The sequence below is a fragment of the Phoca vitulina genome, unplaced genomic scaffold (assembly GCF_004348235.1).
Source record: "Phoca vitulina isolate PV1807 unplaced genomic scaffold, GSC_HSeal_1.0 scaffold38, whole genome shotgun sequence".
NCBI lineage: Eukaryota > Metazoa > Chordata > Mammalia > Carnivora > Phocidae > Phoca > Phoca vitulina.
The window spans coordinates 7,320,245-7,340,967 of record NW_022589741.1 but is presented as its reverse complement, the minus strand read 5'-3'; the positions used below and the strand labels follow the sequence as shown (position 1 = coordinate 7,340,967).

Genomic DNA, 20,723 nt, shown 5'->3' with positions numbered 1-20,723 from the left:
ACAATCTTAGATCTTACCTGTTCTAAAATCAATAATGTTGCCTGATTAAGTGAGCGTGTACAGGAAATGTGCTCAAAGACACGAGCCTGGCTCTCTGAACACTGAAATTTGCTGTTTTCCTCTCCAAGGAAAATAACCTAAGGAAAAATTCTGTTTGCCCCTCATGGCTTTTCTCAGGATTAATTTTTTACTTTACACACCAAGTGATAGTTAAAACATGCACTTTTAATCTCAATTACCACATATCAGGCATCTCTTGTCCACAGTGTACTCTTGAAGCACATTCGCCATTTTAAACTTAGAAAGTCAGTATTTATCAAATTGAAAGAGGGGTCCTCTAATGGCTTCATAAACTACCCTTCCCCATTTCATTACAATCACCGACAAATCTCCAAACACTCTACAAGCTCAATGGGATCTCTAGCACTCCACTGCTTTACAATAATCTGAACAGAATGGGATATCCCACAAATATCTGTGGAGCATTCACTGTGTGCCAAGCAGTGGACCAAACACTGGAGATAAAATGGTGACTGAAAGAGGCATCATCCTTACGTTAATGAAGTTTGCACTCCAACTGGAAAGATCAACATAACAAGTCTTCATATAATAAATGTCTAATCAAAACTCTGAGGATTTTGATCCCAATAATAGATTGAATCCATTTGGATCAAGGTCCCCACTGACCTTCGAATGGCTAAATCCAATGGTCAGGTTTTGGTCAATCTTACTCAGCTTCTCAAAAGGATTTGATATAGTTGACCACCCCCTCCTTTTATAAACATTTCTTCAGTTGATTTCCAATTCCGTGGTATACTCTAAACTTTGTAACCCCTAAATTCATTTATGACTCCCAAATTCATAGTTTCGGCCCCAGTCATTTTTCTAAATTTGACACCCATATGTCTATCTGCCTACTCAGCATTCCCTCTCAGATATGTAATAGCATCTCAAACTAAACATGCCCCAAACTGAATTCCCTTCTCTACTCCACACAAACTGACCTCTTCCCTAGTGCTCACTCTTTTACTAAATGGGAACCCGTATTCAGCGATCAGGCCACAAATCTTGGAATTGTCCATAGCTTTCTTTTCCTTCATACTCCTCATTCAACTTAACAAAAACTCCTGTTGGATTCTCTTTCAGCCTATAACACAATTTCACCATCTCCCACCACCTTCATCACTACTCTCTTAGTCCAAGACACCATTTTCTATCATCTGGATCATTCTAGTGGATTCCCAACTGATCTCCTTGATTCCACTCTTGTTCTAGTATGTACAGCAGTCAGAGAGAACCTTGTAAAACATAGGTCTGATTATGTCATTTCCTTGTTTATATCCTTTTGATGGCTTTCTGTCTCACTTAGGGTAAAATCCTTACCGTGGCATAAAAGGCTTTATATGATCTGGTCTTCACCTGCCTCTCTGCTCACCTTCCCTCCTACCCTTCTTGATATTCCTTGAGTTTGCTCTGTACATTCCCATTTTGGGGTCTTGGCATTTGCTTCCCTCTGCCTAGGATGTTGTTCACCTAGATATTATGATGGCTCTTTTCTTCAGTTCAGTTCATGCATGTCTCTGTTCAAATGTCAACTTTCAGAGAGGACTTTCCTTACTACTAAATTAAACTACTAAAACAGCACTCCCTCCCCATCTCTTTCTCTCAACCCTCTTGACCTGCTTTGTTTTCTTTCCAGTTCTTATCAACCCCTCACATTGTGTGTGTGTGCATGTGCACGTGCACATGTGTGTGTGTTTAATGTGTGTGTGTTTATTGTGTGTCTCTATTAGGATGTAAGATTCAAAAGCACAGGAAATTTTGTCTCATTCACTTTTGTATTCTCAGTGCCTAGAACAATGAGTGCCTGGCACATTGGAAGTATTCTTCAAATCTAGGTTACATAAATGAATGTGATGATGGTAAAAAGGAAAATTGCAGGGGATGGTAAGATATCGTACGTGGACATAACATAGAGTGAGGTGTCAGGGAAAGAGGCAGATACGCATTCTGGTGAACATTTATAAATAGAAGAGGCCACTGTGCTAGTGTGGATAGCAGAGTTCTCTAATAGTCTCAAGACAGTTGTTCACCCCTCCTTCTGAGCTGACCCATGGCGGGTAAACATAAAAGCTCTATTGAAGAAAAATGTTTTTCATGTATAGTTTGGTTTTGCTTTTCCCAGAGAAATGTGACCAGCAATATCCCATTTATCTGTATGACAGATCTGGTAGGTAGTTGGACAAGAGAGATGAAAGGAGAGGGAAAGGAAAGGAATAATACCAGTGTTGTCTTAGGGAAAAGGCAGTGAAACAGAGAGGTCTTGTGACATGCGCAGCATGATAGCAGCAGCGCTTGACATGCAATTGATCCTCCTAATTTATTACTGATCTCTGCTTCCAGGGGGTGAGGGGGAGAGAAGTTTCTGCATATCTGTCCAGAGTGGATATGTTTTGCATCTCCTCAGCCCGAACTACAACCTGTCATTCTCCTCATGACTGCCTTCAGCTCTGAAGTGTGGGAAATAGGAAAGGTATAAGGAGAGAGAAGGTGCTCTGTGCATATTTGTTGAATTGATAAATTAGTCGGTAAGAGAAAAGGGAGCAAGAAAGCAAGTTTTGTCAAATGTATTCACATGTACACATGCACAGGTACAATTCCCAGTGATGTGGGCTCAGGTGAAGAAAAGGAATGTAATTAATAGCATAAACAGAATTGAAATTTATAGAATTGGGACATGGGATCAAATGGCAAATTTACCTAAATTTCTCTGGCTTCTGTGTTTTTACTCTTAGTGACCCCTCAACTATCAGATAGTTCATATTTATGTCAAAGTATCTTTTCTTAAAGCCTATGAAGAAACTATATTCATCGGGCACAACTTTATGGACATATCAGATTTACTTGTGTAACTTCTGTTTTCCCACTGCAGGACAGGCACATGATACGGTCAGAGCGACCATTAACAAGCAGCATCAGTTTGACTTGGCCCACAGCAGGCCTTCATTCGGCCCATGGGGGGGGGAGGCAGTCCACAGCTGTGTGCCTGTGGGTACCGCACAGCATCTGACACCCCCCTTCCTGCCTCTGACGTGGGCCCTCAGGCTGTTGCTGTCTGTGCAGGTCTCTATCTCAGCGTCTCTGCCATCCCACCCTGTTTCGCTCCTGGCCCTCCAAACACTGTTCTCCTCTGGCCGCCTGCCCCCAATTTCTGATGCACAGAATGTTCTGCTCTTTCTTCCATGCGGCCTGCCGGAGTAGCATGACCTGCAGTGCCTGGACATCACATTTATGTCATAACCTGCTGTGGTCCGAATACCGGGGTGCTGCGTTTGAGAAATTCACTCTGCCTTGCTTCCTACTCATAAGGCAAGATGACAGGTTATGGAAGATAATGTTAAGTGGCTACTGAAAGGCCTCTCCCGAACCTCCTGTCCATTTGTGCCTTTCACTCTACAGCCTGCAAAGCAGCATCCTTGCTTGTCCATCATTCCGTGCATCCAGAGAGGCCCTGGGACCCAGTTCTGGCCCATGGGGCACGCCTGGGGCTGCTGGTCAAGGGAGAGCGGTGGCTGAGAGCGATTCTACTTTCCTGAAAGAAACAGATGAGACCAGCATTGCTTCTTCCTGTCTCTCCCTTGCTTTCTCTCTCGAGTGCAAAATTGATGGCTAGACCTACCGTGTCATCATGTAACTGGAAGAGAAAGGTCAAAAGAATCAAATACGTCAGCCCTGACATCACCAACTTGGAGAACCAAGGCCAGCACTTCTTGTTAAGTGAGAAAAATAAGCTTCTGTCTTTCCAGTGGCTGTAGGTGGTTCTCCTGTTATTTATGGGTGAACGTAAGTAACAGGTACCACCTCACCACATCACAGCCCCTTTTCAGAGCTTTGTAAGCAAAAGCTCAGGGCCTCTTGGTCACCATGAAAGAGCTAAGATGTTTTTATTTTTTAACATAGGCTAATTGGAGGATAGAGCTGAATTATTCAAGAAAAGGGAGGGATCTGATCCGGGGAAAGAAAAAGAGTCCCAAGATTGGGAAGGTTGGGAAACCGTTAGGCTCTACAAAGAATGGGGCCTCAAGTGGCTCCCACACAGTACCCAGAGGGGTAGGACCTCAGATGGGTGTTACCCGTGTTACCAAGTGCCACAGTCCTGAGAGTAAAGATAGGATCCTCTGTAGCTAAGTCTGTGGTCAGTAAAAAAGTCCATGATAAAGGTACCTATCCACCCGCTGAATGCTTGGAGACAACTGAGAAGTGACTGAAAATGGCATCATGTAGTAGCAGAAGGAGCAAGTGTAGCTCTGGCAACCGTGTAGACCAAGGGCCAGGCCTCCTGTTGACCTACAGGTTCTTACGTTTGTGTGCGATCTGATTGTGGGTGGAGAGGGGACGGCAATACTGCCTGACTAGCACTGGACTTTCTGTCTGCCCTAATACATACATAGGGGAGTAAGCTAGACTTCATTTTTTAACCTATGTCTTTAAGGTAAGTTTCTTATAGATAGTATATTCTTGGTATTCTTGGGTATTGGTTTTCTCTCTAATCTTTTCATTTTATCCAAGTAATTTTTGTGATTTAATTAGTGTGTTTAGGCCATTTACATTTAATGTAATTGTGATATGGGGATTAAAATTTACCATTTTATAGCTGTTTTGTTCATTCCATCTCTTTCTGCCTTCTTTTGGATTACTTGAGTGTGGAGGGGTTTTCTTTTGTTTTGTTTTGTTTTTTTGCTTTGTTTGTTTTGTTTTTTATAACTACTACAGACATACTATTTTTACCTCATTTTCAAAAAATTTCAAAAAATTCAAAATTTTTTAGGTGCTTACCCTAGGATTTAAATATACATCTCTAATTCATAAGAGTCCACCTTCAAATAATATTATAGTACTCCATATACTGTGTAAGGGCCTTACAACAATGTATTTCCAATTCTACCCTTTCATCCTTTGGGCTATAGGTAGCATACGTTGCACTTCTACATATGCTGTAAAAACAAAATATATTGATACAACTGATCTTTGTTTTAGATAATCCGTTATCTTTTAGGGAAGTTAAGATAAGGAAAAAAAGATTTTTATATTTACCTTCATTTATATCAGAGGTCTTCCTCTCTTTGTGCAGATCTGAGTATGAAATAGTATATGTTTTTCTAAAGTCAATTGAAAATATTTTCCTAAAATTGTATAAGGAAAACCTTACATCGTCCAAGAGACTGTTTGTCAAGGTCCATAGAAGACAAGAATTGATATCAAAGTTGCTCCTTTTCAATGTGTGCGTACATCAAACAGCATACTGAGTAGTTGACCATTTTTCCTCTTTGGAAGGACTCTTTTGTATGGTCGTAGTTGTATATGTAGTCAAAATATCTATATTCAGGTCTTTATATAAAGTTCAAACTTTAAGACTCTTTTGGACAACATGTCATTACTGTCACTAAGTATAAAAATTATCCAAAACATGTACTTTTTTTTTTAAATTAATTGTTCAAATTTTTATTTTGATGCATAGTATGAGAAATGAACTTTTAAATCAACTAAATTTTATGGATAATGAAACAGCAAATAAATTAGACCCATGTTAAAATAGAAGGTCAGTTAAATGTCCAAACTTAAGGATATAAGAGCCACAGATAAACTTCGATTCCACAGTTTTCTTTAAAAGGTCGAAGTCTTTCAAACACAACTTTGCTATGAACTAACTGGTCCAGAGCTCAACAGCACATGGGAATGTTTAACAGGGGTGGTGATCAGGGACACGTTTCCTTGGTGCTGCTTTGATAATGTTGTCCACATGAAGAATCACCTCTTCTGCTTCAGCTGCACTCAAAAGAACTTGTCACTTTACTTGGAAACTTTCTGTTATACCCAGTACTGCCATATCTCCGATGGTACCTTCCTTCATATCCAGTCCAGCAGTTGTATTGCCTTCACTATGGGCAGCTCGGAGCTGTGCCACCAGATCCGCACTGTCATAGCCTGCATTATCAGCTATGATAGTTGGCAACATTCTCAGGGCTTTAGCATATGACTCCATTGCAACAGCTTCTTTGCCTGGTGTTCTGCTGGCAAGCTGTGTCACAGCATGAGCCATCAGCATCTCAGAACAACCTCCTCCATAAACTGTTCTAGAATCCTTCACAGTTTGGGCAAGAACAAAGAGCATCATGCACAGATCTTTCTGCTTCATCTATAATTTGTTGAGTGGCACCACGAAGAACAATGGTACAAGCTTCACCAAGGGCCACCCCAGAAAAGTGGATGAGTTTATCTTCTCCAATCATGACTTCCTCAATAAGCTTGCAACTTCCGAGCTTCACTAGTTCTGGGTGGTCAAAGGTAGAGGCAGTTTCACCAGCTGTGACAAGAGCTAGGCGTCCCACAGCTGCAGAATCTGCATGTTCAATCGCCATAACACCAGCAGCACCAAAGAGCTGTTCAGGATAATTATAAATTAACTGCCTCTTAATAAAGCAGTTTATCCCATGCTTAAGAATACGTTCAACTTTCTCCTTCATTTTTTCCTTTTCGGCATGTTCTATTTCGGCAACCTTTGCTGTAGAATCAACTCTTACCCTGGAACCAAATATCTTTATTTTGTCTGTATCCATACCAGTATTTGCAATGAGAATTTTAGCATTTTCAATTCTCTTCGGTTGATTTACTCCAATTTTTTTATCCAACAGAAAGCCTTCGTCTAAATAGGAATCTGCCAGACTTCCTCCTAGCTTCTTGATGACGTGAATTGCCTCCCGATTACCAGAGCCTTTCAGTCTGAGAACAGCTTCTACAGCTAACTGAGTAAAGTGGTCTTTGTGATGAGTAAGAAGTTTTGAGGATAATGTTGTTCCCGCAATGTTCATTAAATCTTCATGGAATTTAACTTCGTCAGAACCATGATCAACTGCAGAATTCAACAGAGCCTGTCTTGCCGCCTTTGTGGTTTCTCTCCAACCCGCAATGATGGTCTGTGGGTGAATCTTTTTTGCAATCAAAGATTCTGCTTCCCTTAGTAATTCTGCTGCTAAGACAGTAACAGAGGTAGTGCCATCACCAACTTCATCATCTTGAACCCTTGACATATCAACTAAAACTTTAGCTGCTGGATTGTCCACACCGATGTTTTTTAGAATAGTTGCACCATCATTGGTTACCATAAGAGAGGCATCTCGTCCACTGCTTAACAGAATTTTATCCATGCCCTTAGGTCCTAATGTGCTCTTTACCAAGTCTCCAATAGCGATGGCACCAATAAAAGAAGACAGCCGAGCAGTCTCTGCTCTCTCTTCATCAGCTCCAGCCTTGAAGATGTTAACAGGTGTGAGGGAAAGGGACGCCATGGTTCCAAGGAGTTCGGCACACACGCTAATCCCTCAGCTCACACCCGGTACCAGAGGGCCAGAACATGTACTTTGACTGTACTGCTTATATCTCCCTTTGTGGCCTATTTACGTGTTGGTACCAAATTCTATTAAAATGGCCTATGTATTAAATTAAAAGTCAGTTAAACAGGGCAGAGGTATTTTAAAGTCCGAAAGCCCTGAGATCTGCTATTAGACATTTAGCAACTGAGATATTTCAATATTATTCCCAAATTTATAACACTTGTGTTTTGAACTGCCACTAGAGAGTACAATATGAGGAGAATGCAGTGGAGTCTCTGAAGGAGACCCAGAGGTATATCATTGTCAGCCTCCGTGTTCCTCAGTTCTCTAGCAGATGGCAGATTCACTTCTTTGGAGTATATTTGAGATAGAAAATAGCTCCTTAAGGCCTTATTTGTTATGGTGCAATGTTTGCAAATATATAATTCACATTCTTTTGCATTTATTTGGGTTTTTGGTTTATTTTCCTGTTGCTTTTGTATGTCTCCATATAAGTCATCAGTCTTACTTCAAAAGTAATAATATAGGGGCGCTGGGTGGCTCAGTTGTTAAGCATCTGCCTTTGGCTCAGGTCATGATCCCAGGGTCCTGGGATCCGGTCCTGCATCGGGCTCCCTGCTCAGCGGGGAGCCTGCTTCTCCCTCTGCTTGTGCTTTCTCTCTCTGACAAATAAATAAATAAAATCTTTAAAAAAAAAAAGTAATAATATATATCAGAAAAGGTATGTATGTATTTTAAAATATCCATGTCCTGAATTAACGGTCTGATAAGCTGTCCAGATTTAAGTGAATTTTTATTTCTTTGTTTCCATTTTTGGGGATCTGTGTCAGACGGGCCAAACTCGTACAGAGAGCTGTGCTGCAAGTCTTACCTCCTGAGCCCAGTCTGCAGTCTGATCCAGTCACGACTTCTAACGATGTCTAGCCCAGGTTGCGATCCCAGAATACCACCCACTGGGTGGCCCATAAACAATAAACAGTTATTTCTCGCGCTTCAGGAGACCGGAAGTGTAAGATGAGGGAGCCAGTGTGGCTCTGGGGAGAGTCCTTTTCTGGGTTGCCCACGACTGCCTCCTCACTGTGTCCTCAGTTCTCTCATGAACTGTACGAGGCCACTGTTCCCATTCATGAGGGCTCCCCACTCAGCACCTCCTCTAATCCCAGTCACCTCCCAAAGGCCACACCTCCCAATACCCTCACACCAGGAAGCAGGCTTCCAACATATGACTGCGAGAAGGACACAGACATCAGTCCAACAACAAAACGTGACTGAAAACCTCACAGGTCAGAGCTCAGAAGTCCAGTTACTTGTCTCTGTGTAGAAGATGAGCAGGACCATAACACCGTCCAGAAACCAGGTAAGGCCCACACAAATGACAGGGCCGTCTAGCCAACTCTAGCCCAGTGCCTAGGGAAACTTCCAGCTGGTTCTTTCCATCCCACCTTGGGAGGGGGATACACCTCCTTTACCTCTGCAAAATGTGTTTTCGGTGATTGAAAAGGCACTTCAGTTTCATGTCAGTTTTTATTTCCTATTGGGAAATGTTCTCAAATGTGGGATAAGCTAAAGATTGTGGCGATGAGGATGTGAAGTAAATGCTCAGTTCTTTCTATTCCCTCCCCGTCTCCAAGGCGGCATGTGGAGTTCGGGAGGCTTAGCACATCTCAGCCCTATGTTCTGGTTGTTCACTCTGGGGCTGCGTTGGTTAACGCACAGTGGGAGAGGAAAGGCAGCTCTGTGGCGAGTAGGAAAGAGGAGAGGGAGGTGATGTCTGTTCCTGAATGAGGAAAGGATGGGGGTTTGTCTGTAGGGCTGTCTGCAGAGGGGTGGCTCTCATCTAATGGACCAGGGTTATCAGCTGCCTGGACACTGGCTCTTTTCTCTTCTGAAGGTCCAGGGCCTTCAGTCTGGCTCACTGTGACGCCCTTATTTCCCGACAGCCTTTTCCTCCTGATTTTATCCTGGGTCAAAAATACATGGCACAGACCATATTGGCCCGAAGCTACCTGGTTGCAAGTCACCATCGCTATCTCCTGCCTCCACGGGTCATTGTCAGTAAATACATGTACGTGCCTGCTCATTAAGCAAACTTGATTTGTATTTTCAACTTCAAAAAATTCATTTTCAAGAGTAGGACTAGGTGAGCCGTGCAGAAAGCCCCAGCTGACGTGGATGCAAATGCAGAAAGGAGGAGGATTAGGACTGGAGTGAAGCCGTTTCTCTGGAGCCAGAATGCGGTGGTTGCATACACGTGTGTGAATGAAGGGCACCGTGTATGGGAAGAGCCAGAGGATACGTTCTGAAGATATGCAGCCTTGGGTGATTGAAAGACAAGAAAGTGTCTGGCTAGACCCCGTTTACCGCCATTCACTGGGGAATTGGTCAGTGACACAGAGGAGAGTGTCACAGTTAGAGGACACGGAAGAAGCCAGCCTCTGCTGAGTCTGTGGCCCCTGCTTGTGCAGTCTCCATCCCCATCAACCGTCCCTCCGCTTCTCCCTCCACGTCTGGCCCCGAGGGGACGGCAGTGCTGGTTCCACCCACGAGCATTCAGAATGGGGAGCTGTCCTCCAGAATGACCAGGAAAAGGAACCCAAAGGCTGGAGCTCTGATACTGAGGTCCTGCATAGACCTGCGGTTCCTGCCTCTAGCAACCAGTCCCTCCTCCCTCCTCATTTTCCAGCTTTCTGGGCCACATAAGAGGTTGTTCACCTACAAACAGCGGAGAGTTGAACAGACTGTTTACCTTGAACTTTGGGAGGAGCTCCGTGCCCAGCTCACGGCCACGAGAAACAGCGGGCTGTGTCTACCCGCAGCGGTGTTCCCCGCGGGAACTGAGACAAGGGGTCTCCGTTCCTGTAGTCGCAGCCACTTCGCTGTGTCCTCTTTCAAACGCTGCCACACGTCCCGTTCCAACAAGGGCTGTTGTCCTTGGGCTGCAGCCGCCTCCGCGGCCGTGGCTCCTGGAGTCACGCCTGTCACGCCCACTCCACCGGCGCCGGGTGATCATGTCTGCTGCCACCTGCCAGCTGCCGCGCCTGCTCTGTCACCTCCGCGGCCTTTGCTGTCTGTTGCTTGCTTTTCCCCCGAACAACAGAAAAGTAGGATGCCCTCCGTGTTCCTTTTCTCAGAGGAAGATGAGGCTGTTCAAGTTTGAGGATTTTTCTTACACCCGTTGATGACATTTCTGCACAGGGAATGGATTATTTATTACAAGTAAATTACATCCTGGAAACTCTTAGATCACAAATGAGGCAACTTGGAATAATAATTCTGATGAGAACGCTCTATCCTGCAAAGGCAGATTATCTATTCGATTCTTCTGAAGCGTCACCTCTTTCCAGCTAACAAGATTGGAAGCAGGTTGGTAAGTGACGCTTCTTCACCGAACCCCTTCAGGAGGGGAGACAGGCTGAGTAACGCCCCAAGGCCTGGGCTGTGGTCAGCACTAAAATTAATATTCTTTTGCTTTACATTTTAAAAACTTACTCAATGAAGAATAATTTCTAGAGGTCAGCTGGGGAAAAAATAAGAAAGAAGAGAAACAAGGAACAAGAAAAGCTGATCCGAAGCCCTTCATGCTGAGGCAAGATTGTCAATGGATGGGTCTCAAAACAAGTAGGGGTTCTGCTCTTTCTCTGGGGAGCCTCCTCTACGTCAGCTAATAAAAGCCCTTTGCTTAGAGCTGGTCAGGGGCGCCCGGGGGGCTCAGTTGGCTGAGCGGCTGCCTCCGGCTCAGGGCATGGTCCCAGGGTCCTGAGTTCGGGCCCCACATCGGGCTCCCTGCTCGGCGGGAAGCCTACTTCTCCCTCTGCCTCTCCCCCTGCTTGTTTCCCTCTCTCGCTGTGTCTCAAATAAATAAATAAATAATCAAAAAAAAAAAATAGAGCTGGTCAGTTTCACATAAAAGAAACCCTCCAGTCTCTGGTCTGAAGGGTATATTGTAAGCCTGCCTCTCAGAATTCTGGGAGATTCCACTAATTACTGTTGAGACTTTAACTTGCCGCCCCCCACACATGCCTTTTCCAGTCTGTGGTGGCTCACCCCGACTTTCAGCTATGCCTGGTGTTCCAGAGTTCAAGGGCTGTCTGGTTCAGTTTCTCCAGAGAGTGAATTTCACTCCAGTGTTGTGCGGAGGTGAGGGAGGAGTCCTAGGGTAGGGGAACAGATGTGATGTACCACTGCTCCGTTCTAACAACTCTCCTGTTTTCAGCCCAGCGCTGCACCCCTGCCTCCAAATGTTGCTGAAGACTGCACGCTGAAAGTTTCTGAAACTCAAGGGCAGAAGCTCTTTCACTTCTTTTATACCTTCCCCCTGTAGGCATTTAAATGATTTTAGTGAGTTTTCAGGAGAAAAGACTTAAGTCTTTTCTTTTGTTCAGCCTATCATATTTAACCAAAACCCTTCTTATGTTTTTTCTGTACTTTTTAAAATTTCATCTTTAGCCCATTAAATATTTATTTTGTTGTGTGAAGGAAGACGAGGCTATGAGTTGAATCTCAGTCTGAGGGCCAGCCAAAGATGCATCATTTATTGACCATCCCCTCTTTCTCTCTTGTTTGCCACACACAAGGGAGTTGAGTATACTTTGCCTCCAGAAATCAGAAGTGGAATTGTAAAATGTATAACATTTTCTCTCATTTTCTGAAGTGGTCAGGCAAGTAGGGGCATGTGAGGAAAGTTACGGAAGCACAGGAGATGATGCTTGGGACCGCATGGAGGGGTGACCATGGATGCAGAGTGAAAAATAGGGCTGATCCGAAGAGCTTGTGCTAGATACTAAAGGGCATTTCATGCTGTACTAAAAAGTTGGCCTTTATGTATAGGACCAGCAGGTCACAATACGATAAGGTAAGCATCGCATTTTAAGAGATACCTGCAAACCACCTTGGTAGGACCTGAGCAAGTGGCCTCATGGTGGTTTCCTTTCCAGTTATATTTGATAAGTCATTCTTCAGCTTTGACTCTCCCAAGACACTTCTTTACGATTCTATCAGTGTCTCATGCGTCTGTGGTTTTTACTTCTTTTTGCATCTGAGTGTGACACTGAGGCATTACTCATCTCCAGCGTGCCAAGGAAGCTGTTCCCTGAATGACTGGGGAGCTACACGGATGCACAAAGACGACCCAAGAGGGCTCAGCAGAAGGCAAATCCAGGGGATGCAGGACAACTGGCCAAGCTTCCACTGTACTCCTGACCTACCACACAGATGGATCAGCAGCGTGGGGGAGCCTCGCAGCCTTTGGCGGTTTGACAACAACCTCTGTCTGCTGGCTGGCTACTCAGCTATGCAGATCTAAAAGTAAACCCTAGGAGATTAGGCTGAAAGAAATAAAAATTACAATTAAAATCTCAGCAGACACGTCAACAGCTGCATACTGTGGGGAAGATAAATTCTGCAGTACTAAAAAAGAAATTTGTCAAAATTCATAGTTGCTATAACGTGTTAGCTAAAATGTCCAGTTTTCTACAAAAAAAAAATATGAGATGTGCAAAGAAACAGGAAAGTGTGACTCATACTTGAGAGAGAAAAGTAGTTGATAGAAACTGATTTTTAGTGACAAAAGATGTTTAGATGTTGGCTTTATCAGAAAAGATTTCAAAGAAACTATAACAAATATATTCAAATAATTAAAGGAAATATTATGACAACAATTCAACAACTCAAGGATATCAGTAGAGAAATGGAACACACACACTCATACACACACATTCTAGAGTTGAGAAAAACCACACTGACATTTTCAAAAACTCACTAGCTGGGCTCAACCCCCGATTTGGAGATGGCAGAAGGAAGTATCAGTGAGCTACAAAGAGAACAACAGAAATTATTCCATCTGAAGAACAGAGTGAATAACAGATTGAAGGAAAATAAAGAGAACCTCAAAGACCTGTGAGACAACCTCAAACATATAATAGGAATCCCGGAGAGAGATGAGAGACAGAATAGGGCAGAAAAACATATTTGAAGAAATAATGGCCAAAAACTTCTCAAATTTGATGAAAAACATTAATCTGCAGATCCAAGAAATTCAAATAATCCTAAGTAGGATGAACAGAAAGATGTCTATACCTAGGCAAGGAGAAACACTTGAGGAAGGAAAAATTATAGAAGCTTTTCTCTTTGTCTCTGTCTCAGTGTGGACAACTTTGTGACACTTTAGATTCAATGACTCAAAAAGGTTGAAAGCAAAAGGGTGGGAAGAGATACATAATGCAAACAAACTATACGGTAGCTGGACTGGATATATCAGTCAAAATATGCCTTAAGAAAAATATTTCTCACGACCTTGGGTTGATAAGTCAATCATGATGTAATCATTGTAAAAGGATAATATCTAAAAACAGCCCCAAAATACGTGAAGCAAAAACTGACAGAGTTGAAGGGAAAAACAGACAATCCAACAGTTGCAGTTGGAGATTTCAGTGTTCCTCTCATAAGAACTGATAGAACTAGATAGAAAATCAGTGAAGGTACAGAAGACGTAAACAGAACAACCACCCAACTTGATTGTATTGATATGAAGAGAACATTCTACAGATGGTGACTTAGAGTAAAATTTAGAAACTATGCTATCTTTCACCCAAAGGGTAAAGTAAACCCCACCCAAACAACCCACTCGAGATAAGCCAACTAAGCAGAAAGGAAGGGATTAGAGCAAAGCAGGATTTGCAAGGGCCAGAGTCATAAAGATTAACTGGAGGAGCAGTGCTGCTCATAAATGCCTAATGATCAGGAGCAGGATCCTTGCAGGTCAGGGAGGTAAATGCTTTTTCTGCTTAGAAAGAGAAGCAAAGCTGCGCCAACAGAATCTGGGGGGCGTGGTGTGTGAAGGAAAATCAGTTGAGCCTCAAGCTGGAGCTGACAATCCTGGGGCTGATCCCCGAGAACAGACACAAAAGCAAGTTCCAGAAGGAACCAAAAATCCTTCCTGAGATTCCACCAGAGATCATTTGTTCCAAAGTAACATTGGGCCAAAAACAAAACAAAACAAAACAAAACAAAAAAACAAAAACCCACCAAAACAACAAAGCAACATTGGGCCAGAAATCTGAGGAGCTCGGTCCAGCCTCTATGCTATCTGGCCAGACAGTGTGGAGGCCAGGAAACAGCACTGAAGCTCAGCAAACTCCGCAAACAGAGCCAAGGCCACCAGCCTGGACCTCAGTGAGATTGGATAAAAAAACATCTGTGTAAACCTATCCCTTTCTTTGCTCTTCTATTTGCTTTCTTTTCCTTCAGCCTTTTGTTTTCATTTTTAATTCCAACCAAGTCCCAGCTGAACCAAGAGGAAAACTGACTTCCCACCAGTCAATCAGGCTAAATGGTAGAAATGCGCTGGCGGCGCACGCGGTGGCCCTGGCCGTGGCCGTGGCCATGGGTGTGGCCATAGAGCCAGGAACCCTGTAGCCGAGAGCAAAGCGAGGAAGTGGGACGGGGAGGGGTCCTGGGCTACAGGGCACGCTCGACCTTCCTTCCTAGGGATTTCTACCTTTCCTTTGCGCTTTCCCTGGAAGTTGTGCCTGCACCGTGGCCTTGGGCCTGAGGCCTGTGACTTCCCATTGTCCGGGCAGGAGAAACAAACAAAGGATGGCCTCTATGGAATTGTGGAATGTTTATTATTCTAAAGAAAAGCATCTGTCTTCTCTCACAGGAAATCCTGTCGTCATATCTGAGAACAGCCCCCGAAATAAATAGTCTTCAGTGCCTTTATTTATTTTGTTCCGACTTTGTTGGGATACGATTGCCGTATCACATCTGTGTAAGGTTAAAGTGTACAACATGATAATTTGATACATGTATATATTGTGAAATGGTCACCACAATAAGGTTCATCCCTCACGTTCCACGGCAGGGTATCTGGAGGCATGGGAAGGTGGGTGACCCGTCCGTGGGCACCCATCCGGGGACAGTGGCTAAGTTCAAAAGCGGCGCCCACAGTTGCTCAGGCTGTTAACGTGGCCTCGTAACCAGACCCTCTCACGTGATCCCAGTCCCCGTTTCGGCCCTGCGCTTTCCTTGTCCTCCTCCCCAGGGAGCGAGGTCTTGGACAGGACAGCCTTGAGGAGAACATCAGGACTCAGCTCCAGAGATGAGCCATGGAACTCACGGACAAATATTGCTGTGACCTCCTGGGGTGTTTTAAGAGCTTGGAGGAAGCCAGAGAAAGTTCTCACAGACGGAGAGTGCCCGGATACTCTAAGGGACACACGGCCACTTGCACAACTCTCAAATTGCCAGAGTTTAAGGGACATTTTAGAAGTCTATTCCTCGCTTTAGAAAAAAATACATTTTCTTCCTTTGCATTAAGATTTTATGTATTGTCTTCCCTTAACCTCTTCTGCAGAATCTAAGCAAGTAAAGTATAACATTAACAAAAATTTATTACTGTTTTCTGTGACTAATATGTAAATATTTACATTCCTACTTCCTGTCTTTCCCTTCGTTACTTTTCATTTCTGTGCTCACTTTTCAGAATAGCTTTCCAAAGTGAATTCAGAAACTGAATGCAAACTTTATTTGTCTTCCTATTTTCACTGTTCTCCTTTGCAGTCTAGTTTGTAATGTAGATTTATGTGTCCGAATCTAAAGGAAACACACAAGTATATATGGGATAATCTCCGAGCTGGTGTTATCGTTATTTCGTAAATCCACATTTAGAGATTGTAAAGATGCAGTTTTGGAGAAAATCGTTCCTATTCCTAAAAAGGGCAGAACTGGAGAGTTTTGTGATTAAAATGCAAAAAGAAATTTTGGCAAAAGAACTTTCCTGAGCCTGGTAGTGCAGAAGTTAAACAGTCCAAAGCCCACAGGACACAGTGCCATCTTTACCTCTAGAAGACAGAAGCTGGCGTAGGACTTTGGCAAGAACTTATTCCTACGTGAAATCAGGTCCCCTTTTGCTTTAAGGTTCTATAATTTTGTAACACAGTCACCAACTCTGTGTGCTGGACTGTTACCTTACGTTTTACTAAACATGACTTCCTTTAAATAATAGAAGATTCGTATTTTAGTGAAATCTAAAATGATTCATTGCCAAATTAAAGAAGGGAGGAGATGTCTCTCCTAAAGATAAATGTAGCTGATCTTAACTATTTTACTATTATGTAGAACCATACTGCCTGAGGGAAAATTGTAACATTTTCCTCTATTTACAAATAGCGGAGGCTTACCAATTACAGGTGAACCTTGCAGGTTTTATCAAATGTATGTTTACCAAACAAATGAATTGTTGTTTTGGACAAGTGGAGAGAGACTTTTAAGCCTCAGACTTGATAAATGGCGGAAGCCCACGTAACTGCTGAAGACCAGTCTGACAGGAATTGGCAATGATAACAAACAGAACAATGAAGGTCCACTATCTCAGAGTTCACAGAAGAATGGCTTGGCTCCTAGCCAGGTGTATAATCAGTATATTTTAGGGTTTATCACACAAACCAATGGAGTTTTTCAAATAATAGTAAACTAGGTGTGGCTCTTTTCTTCCTTACTTTTTTTTTTTTTTTAAGAGGATTTCCTGACAATCTGCCTAGAAGTTATGATCCTATCATGGTACATTATGCACCTATGATAAGAAACAATGGGCCTTTGGTATCAGCTTTTTGATTCTGGGTGTTTGGGGAATTTTATTCTCAATGGTTCTTTTGACTTCATTGGTCTACATCAAGGTTGAATTTACCTTACTTAGTACAAGTCCCTCGAAGTATGTGCCTTAGGATGCCCCATCACAATCATCACAATAAATAAGAGAGCCACGATGCCTACATGGCAGGTTGGTCTCCACTCAGAGGAGTGCGGAGCCGAGCTAGCACTGTTACCCACACAGCCATACATAACCTCAGGGTCACACGCATATGTCTTTGAAACCAAGTATCTGTATTTATTAGCACGTTGCAATAATTGCTGCCTAATTAACTTCCCTTGTTGTCACAATATATCCAAGCTAAAATTTTAATTGTTTGTTGTGGGAAGAAAATAGTCCTCAATCTCAGATCACTTAAGGTTCTATTTATTATTGAAGCTGCCACAAATTTGAGAATTTGTGCCACAAAGCTGAGAATTTGTTTTTTAATATTAGTGAGAAAATTCGTTTTTACTAGTTGAAGATACTATAAATCCATTGAAAATTTATAAAAAATGGATGCCCGGGTGGCTCAGTCAGTTAAGCGTCTGCCTTGGGCTCAGGTCACGATCCCAGTCCCATATTGGGCTCCTTGCTCAGCAGGGAGCCTGCTTCTCCCTCTGCCACTCCCCCTGCTTGCTCAGTCTCTCTCTCTCACAAATAAATCAATAAAATCTTTAAAAACAAATTTCCAAACATTAAGACATGACTTACTCTTATATGTATTTGGTACAAAATTTGAGGTTATATTAAAGTAGTTGCTCAAACTTTGTTTGTTTATTTAGTTGTTAGTTTGTTTATTTAAGTAGGCTCTATGCCCAATGCGGGGCTTGAACTCAGGACCCTGAGATCAAAAGCCACATGCTCCCCTGACTGAGCCAGCCAGACGCCCCTTTAATTGCTCAAACTTCAAATAATGCTCAAAATGTTTAAAAATCCAACATCCCTAACAAAACTCTCAGCAAAATACAAATAGAAAGGAACTCCCTCAATCTCATAAAGGACAGCCTACAGCTAACATCATACTTAATAGTGAAGACTGAATGCTTTTCCCTTAACGTTGGGAATGAAGCAAGAATATATGTTCTGACTACTTCTATTTAAGATGGTACTGGAGATCTTAGGCTGTGCAATAAAGCAGGAAAAAGAAATAAAAGGCACACAGATCAAAAAAAGAAGAAGTAAGGCTATTTTTATTTGCAGGCAACATATGATCACCTATAGAAAATACTATGGAATCACAAGAAAAAGTGCTATAATTAATAATTGAGTGTAACAATGTTACAGGATATGAGATTAATATGTGAAAGTCAAGTATATTTCTATATACTAGTGAAGAACAATCTCAACTTGAAATTTAAAAAATCAGTGCCTTTTATAAAGCACCAAAAATATTAAACATTTAGGGATAAATCTGACCAAACATGTTAAAACCCCTATACATCAAAAACTATAACACATTGCTGAGATTAGGGGAGACTTAAATTGTTGGAGACATGAAGTGTTTTCATAAAGTAGAAGAATCAGTATTGTTAAAATATCAATTCTTCTGAAATTGATCTTTAAATTCAGTGAAATCCCAATCAAAATCAGGATTCTTTTCTTCTGCAGTAATTCATAAACTGATTCTAAAGTTCATATAATAATGCAAAGTACCTGGAATAATCAAGACAAGGAATAAAGTTGATGGATATACACCATTTGGTTTCCAAATTACTATAAATCTTCAGTAATCAAAGTTGTGTAGAATTGGCATAAAATAGACATTTAGGAAGAGAGTGTCCAGAAATAAGTTCAACTGGTTTTCCACAAAAGTACCAAGGTAATTCAGTGAAGAAAGGAAAATCTTTTTAATAAATAGTACTGGAAAAATTGGATAACCATACCCCTCAAAAATGAACCTCAAACCTACTTCATATCATATGCAAAAATTAACTTGAACTGTATTATAGACCTAAGTGTAAAATTAAAGTTATTATAGTTCTAGAAGAAACTAGAAGAGAAAATCTTAATGACCTTTGGTTTGTTGAAGAACTCTTAAAAACAACACAAGAAGCACAAAGTGAAAAAGAAAGCAAATTAGTAAGTTGTACTTCGTCAAAATAAAAAGCTTTTGTTCTTTAAAAGACTGCCACGAAAATGAAACAGCAAGCCGCAAACTGGAAGAAAATCTTCATAAAACCTTTATCATACAAAGTACCTTATCTGGAATATAAAAACGTCTCTTATAAACTAATCAGAAGATAACCCTTACAAAATGGGCAAAATAATTGAACACTTTATTTTTATTTTATTTTTTTTTTAAGATTTTATTTATTTATTTGACAGAGGGAGTGAAAGAGCACAAGCAGGGGGAGCAGCAGAGGGAGAGGAAGAAGCAGGCCCCCTTCCAAGCAGGGAGCCTGATGGGGGACTCAATCCCAGGACCCTGGGATTATGATCTGAGCCGAAGGCAGATGCTTAACCATCTGAGCCACCCAGGCGCCCTTGAACAGACACTTTAGCAAAGAAGATATATGACCATACATGAAAAGGTCATCATGAGCCATTAAAGAAATACAAATTAAGGTTGTAATGAGATAACACTACACAACCACTAGAGTGGCAACACTTAAAAAGACTGACGGGGCGCCTGGGTGGCTGAGTTGGTTATGTATCTGCCTTTGGCTTAGGTCATGATCCCAGGGTCCTGGGATCGAGCCCCATGTTGGGCTCTCTGCTCGGTGGGGAGCCTGCTTCTCCCTCTCCCTCTGTCTGCCGCTCTGCCTACTTGTGCTCTCTCTCTCTGTCAAACAAATAAATAAAATCTTTAAAAAAAAATAAAAAGACTGACAAGATCAAGTGTTGGTGAGAATGGGAAGCAACTGGAATTCTCACATGCTGCTGATGGAAGTGTGAAGGGGTTCAATCACTGTGAAAACCTGTTTGGCAGTTTCTTCATTAGCTATACCTATAATTTGACCCAACCATTCCATTCCTGGGCATTTACTCAGAAATGAAAGTACATTCTACACAAAGATTTATGTATAAATGTTCATGGCAGCTTTATCTGTAATAGCCAAAAACTGGAAACAACTCGAATATCCATCAACAATGAATGGATAAACAAATTTTGATATGTTCATACAGGAAATACTATTCAGCCTTCAAAAGGAAACTATTCATACATGTAACAGCATGAATGAATCTCAAAGTAATTATTCTAAGGTGAAGAAAGCATGGCCAAAAAAAAAAGAAAAAGAGTATATGCTGAATGAGTTCATTTATATAAAATTCTAGGAAATGCAAACTAATATATAGCAACAAAATCTTCAGTGGTTGCCTGAACCTCAGTTGGGGGAAGGGAGGAATAGATTATAAAAAGGCACAGAGAAACATTTTGGGATGATAGTATTAACACACCTTATCCACATTGTGGTGATGGTTTCATGAGAGTGTAAATATGTCAAAACTCATCACATTTTATACTTTAAATATATGCAGTTTATCATATGGAAATTATAGCTCAACAAAGCAAAAGAAAATGCTTTATTGAACTCTGTTCTTTTTATTCTTCCCAGTTTGCTTATGAATTATGTGATGTTAGCATAGCTTCACCCAACATTTCAAAATTTTATATTTACAGTATTTAAATGATAGTTGTATTGTTAAGTTAAAAATATATTTAAGGGGTCAAAATGTGGTTTAATGATATTTTATCATTAAAA

General features: G+C 41.8%; 1 protein-coding gene and 1 long non-coding RNA gene across 4 annotated transcripts in view; one reads left to right on the top strand and one right to left on the bottom strand.

The window, feature by feature from the left end:
- LOC116647023 overlaps window positions 1–20,723 on the top strand; it is a 72,784-nt gene that overhangs the window by 38,104 nt on the left and 13,957 nt on the right. The window contains exon 5 of one of the 3 annotated variants that reach the window (XR_004302258.1): window positions 3,460–3,777. The exons of the other annotated variants lie outside the window; for them this stretch is intronic. This is a non-coding gene — a long non-coding RNA (uncharacterized LOC116647023). Of the gene's footprint in view, window positions 1–3,459; window positions 3,778–20,723 lie in introns of those variants that run through there. 3 annotated transcript variants of the gene reach the window in all.
- On the bottom strand, window positions 4,781–7,924 carry LOC116647018 (T-complex protein 1 subunit beta-like). Its single transcript, XM_032428141.1, is given in 2 exon segments — window positions 4,781–6,161; window positions 6,163–7,924. Coding segments are annotated over 2 exon segments (1,605 nt in total). The 5' UTR covers window positions 7,347–7,924; the 3' UTR covers window positions 4,781–5,740.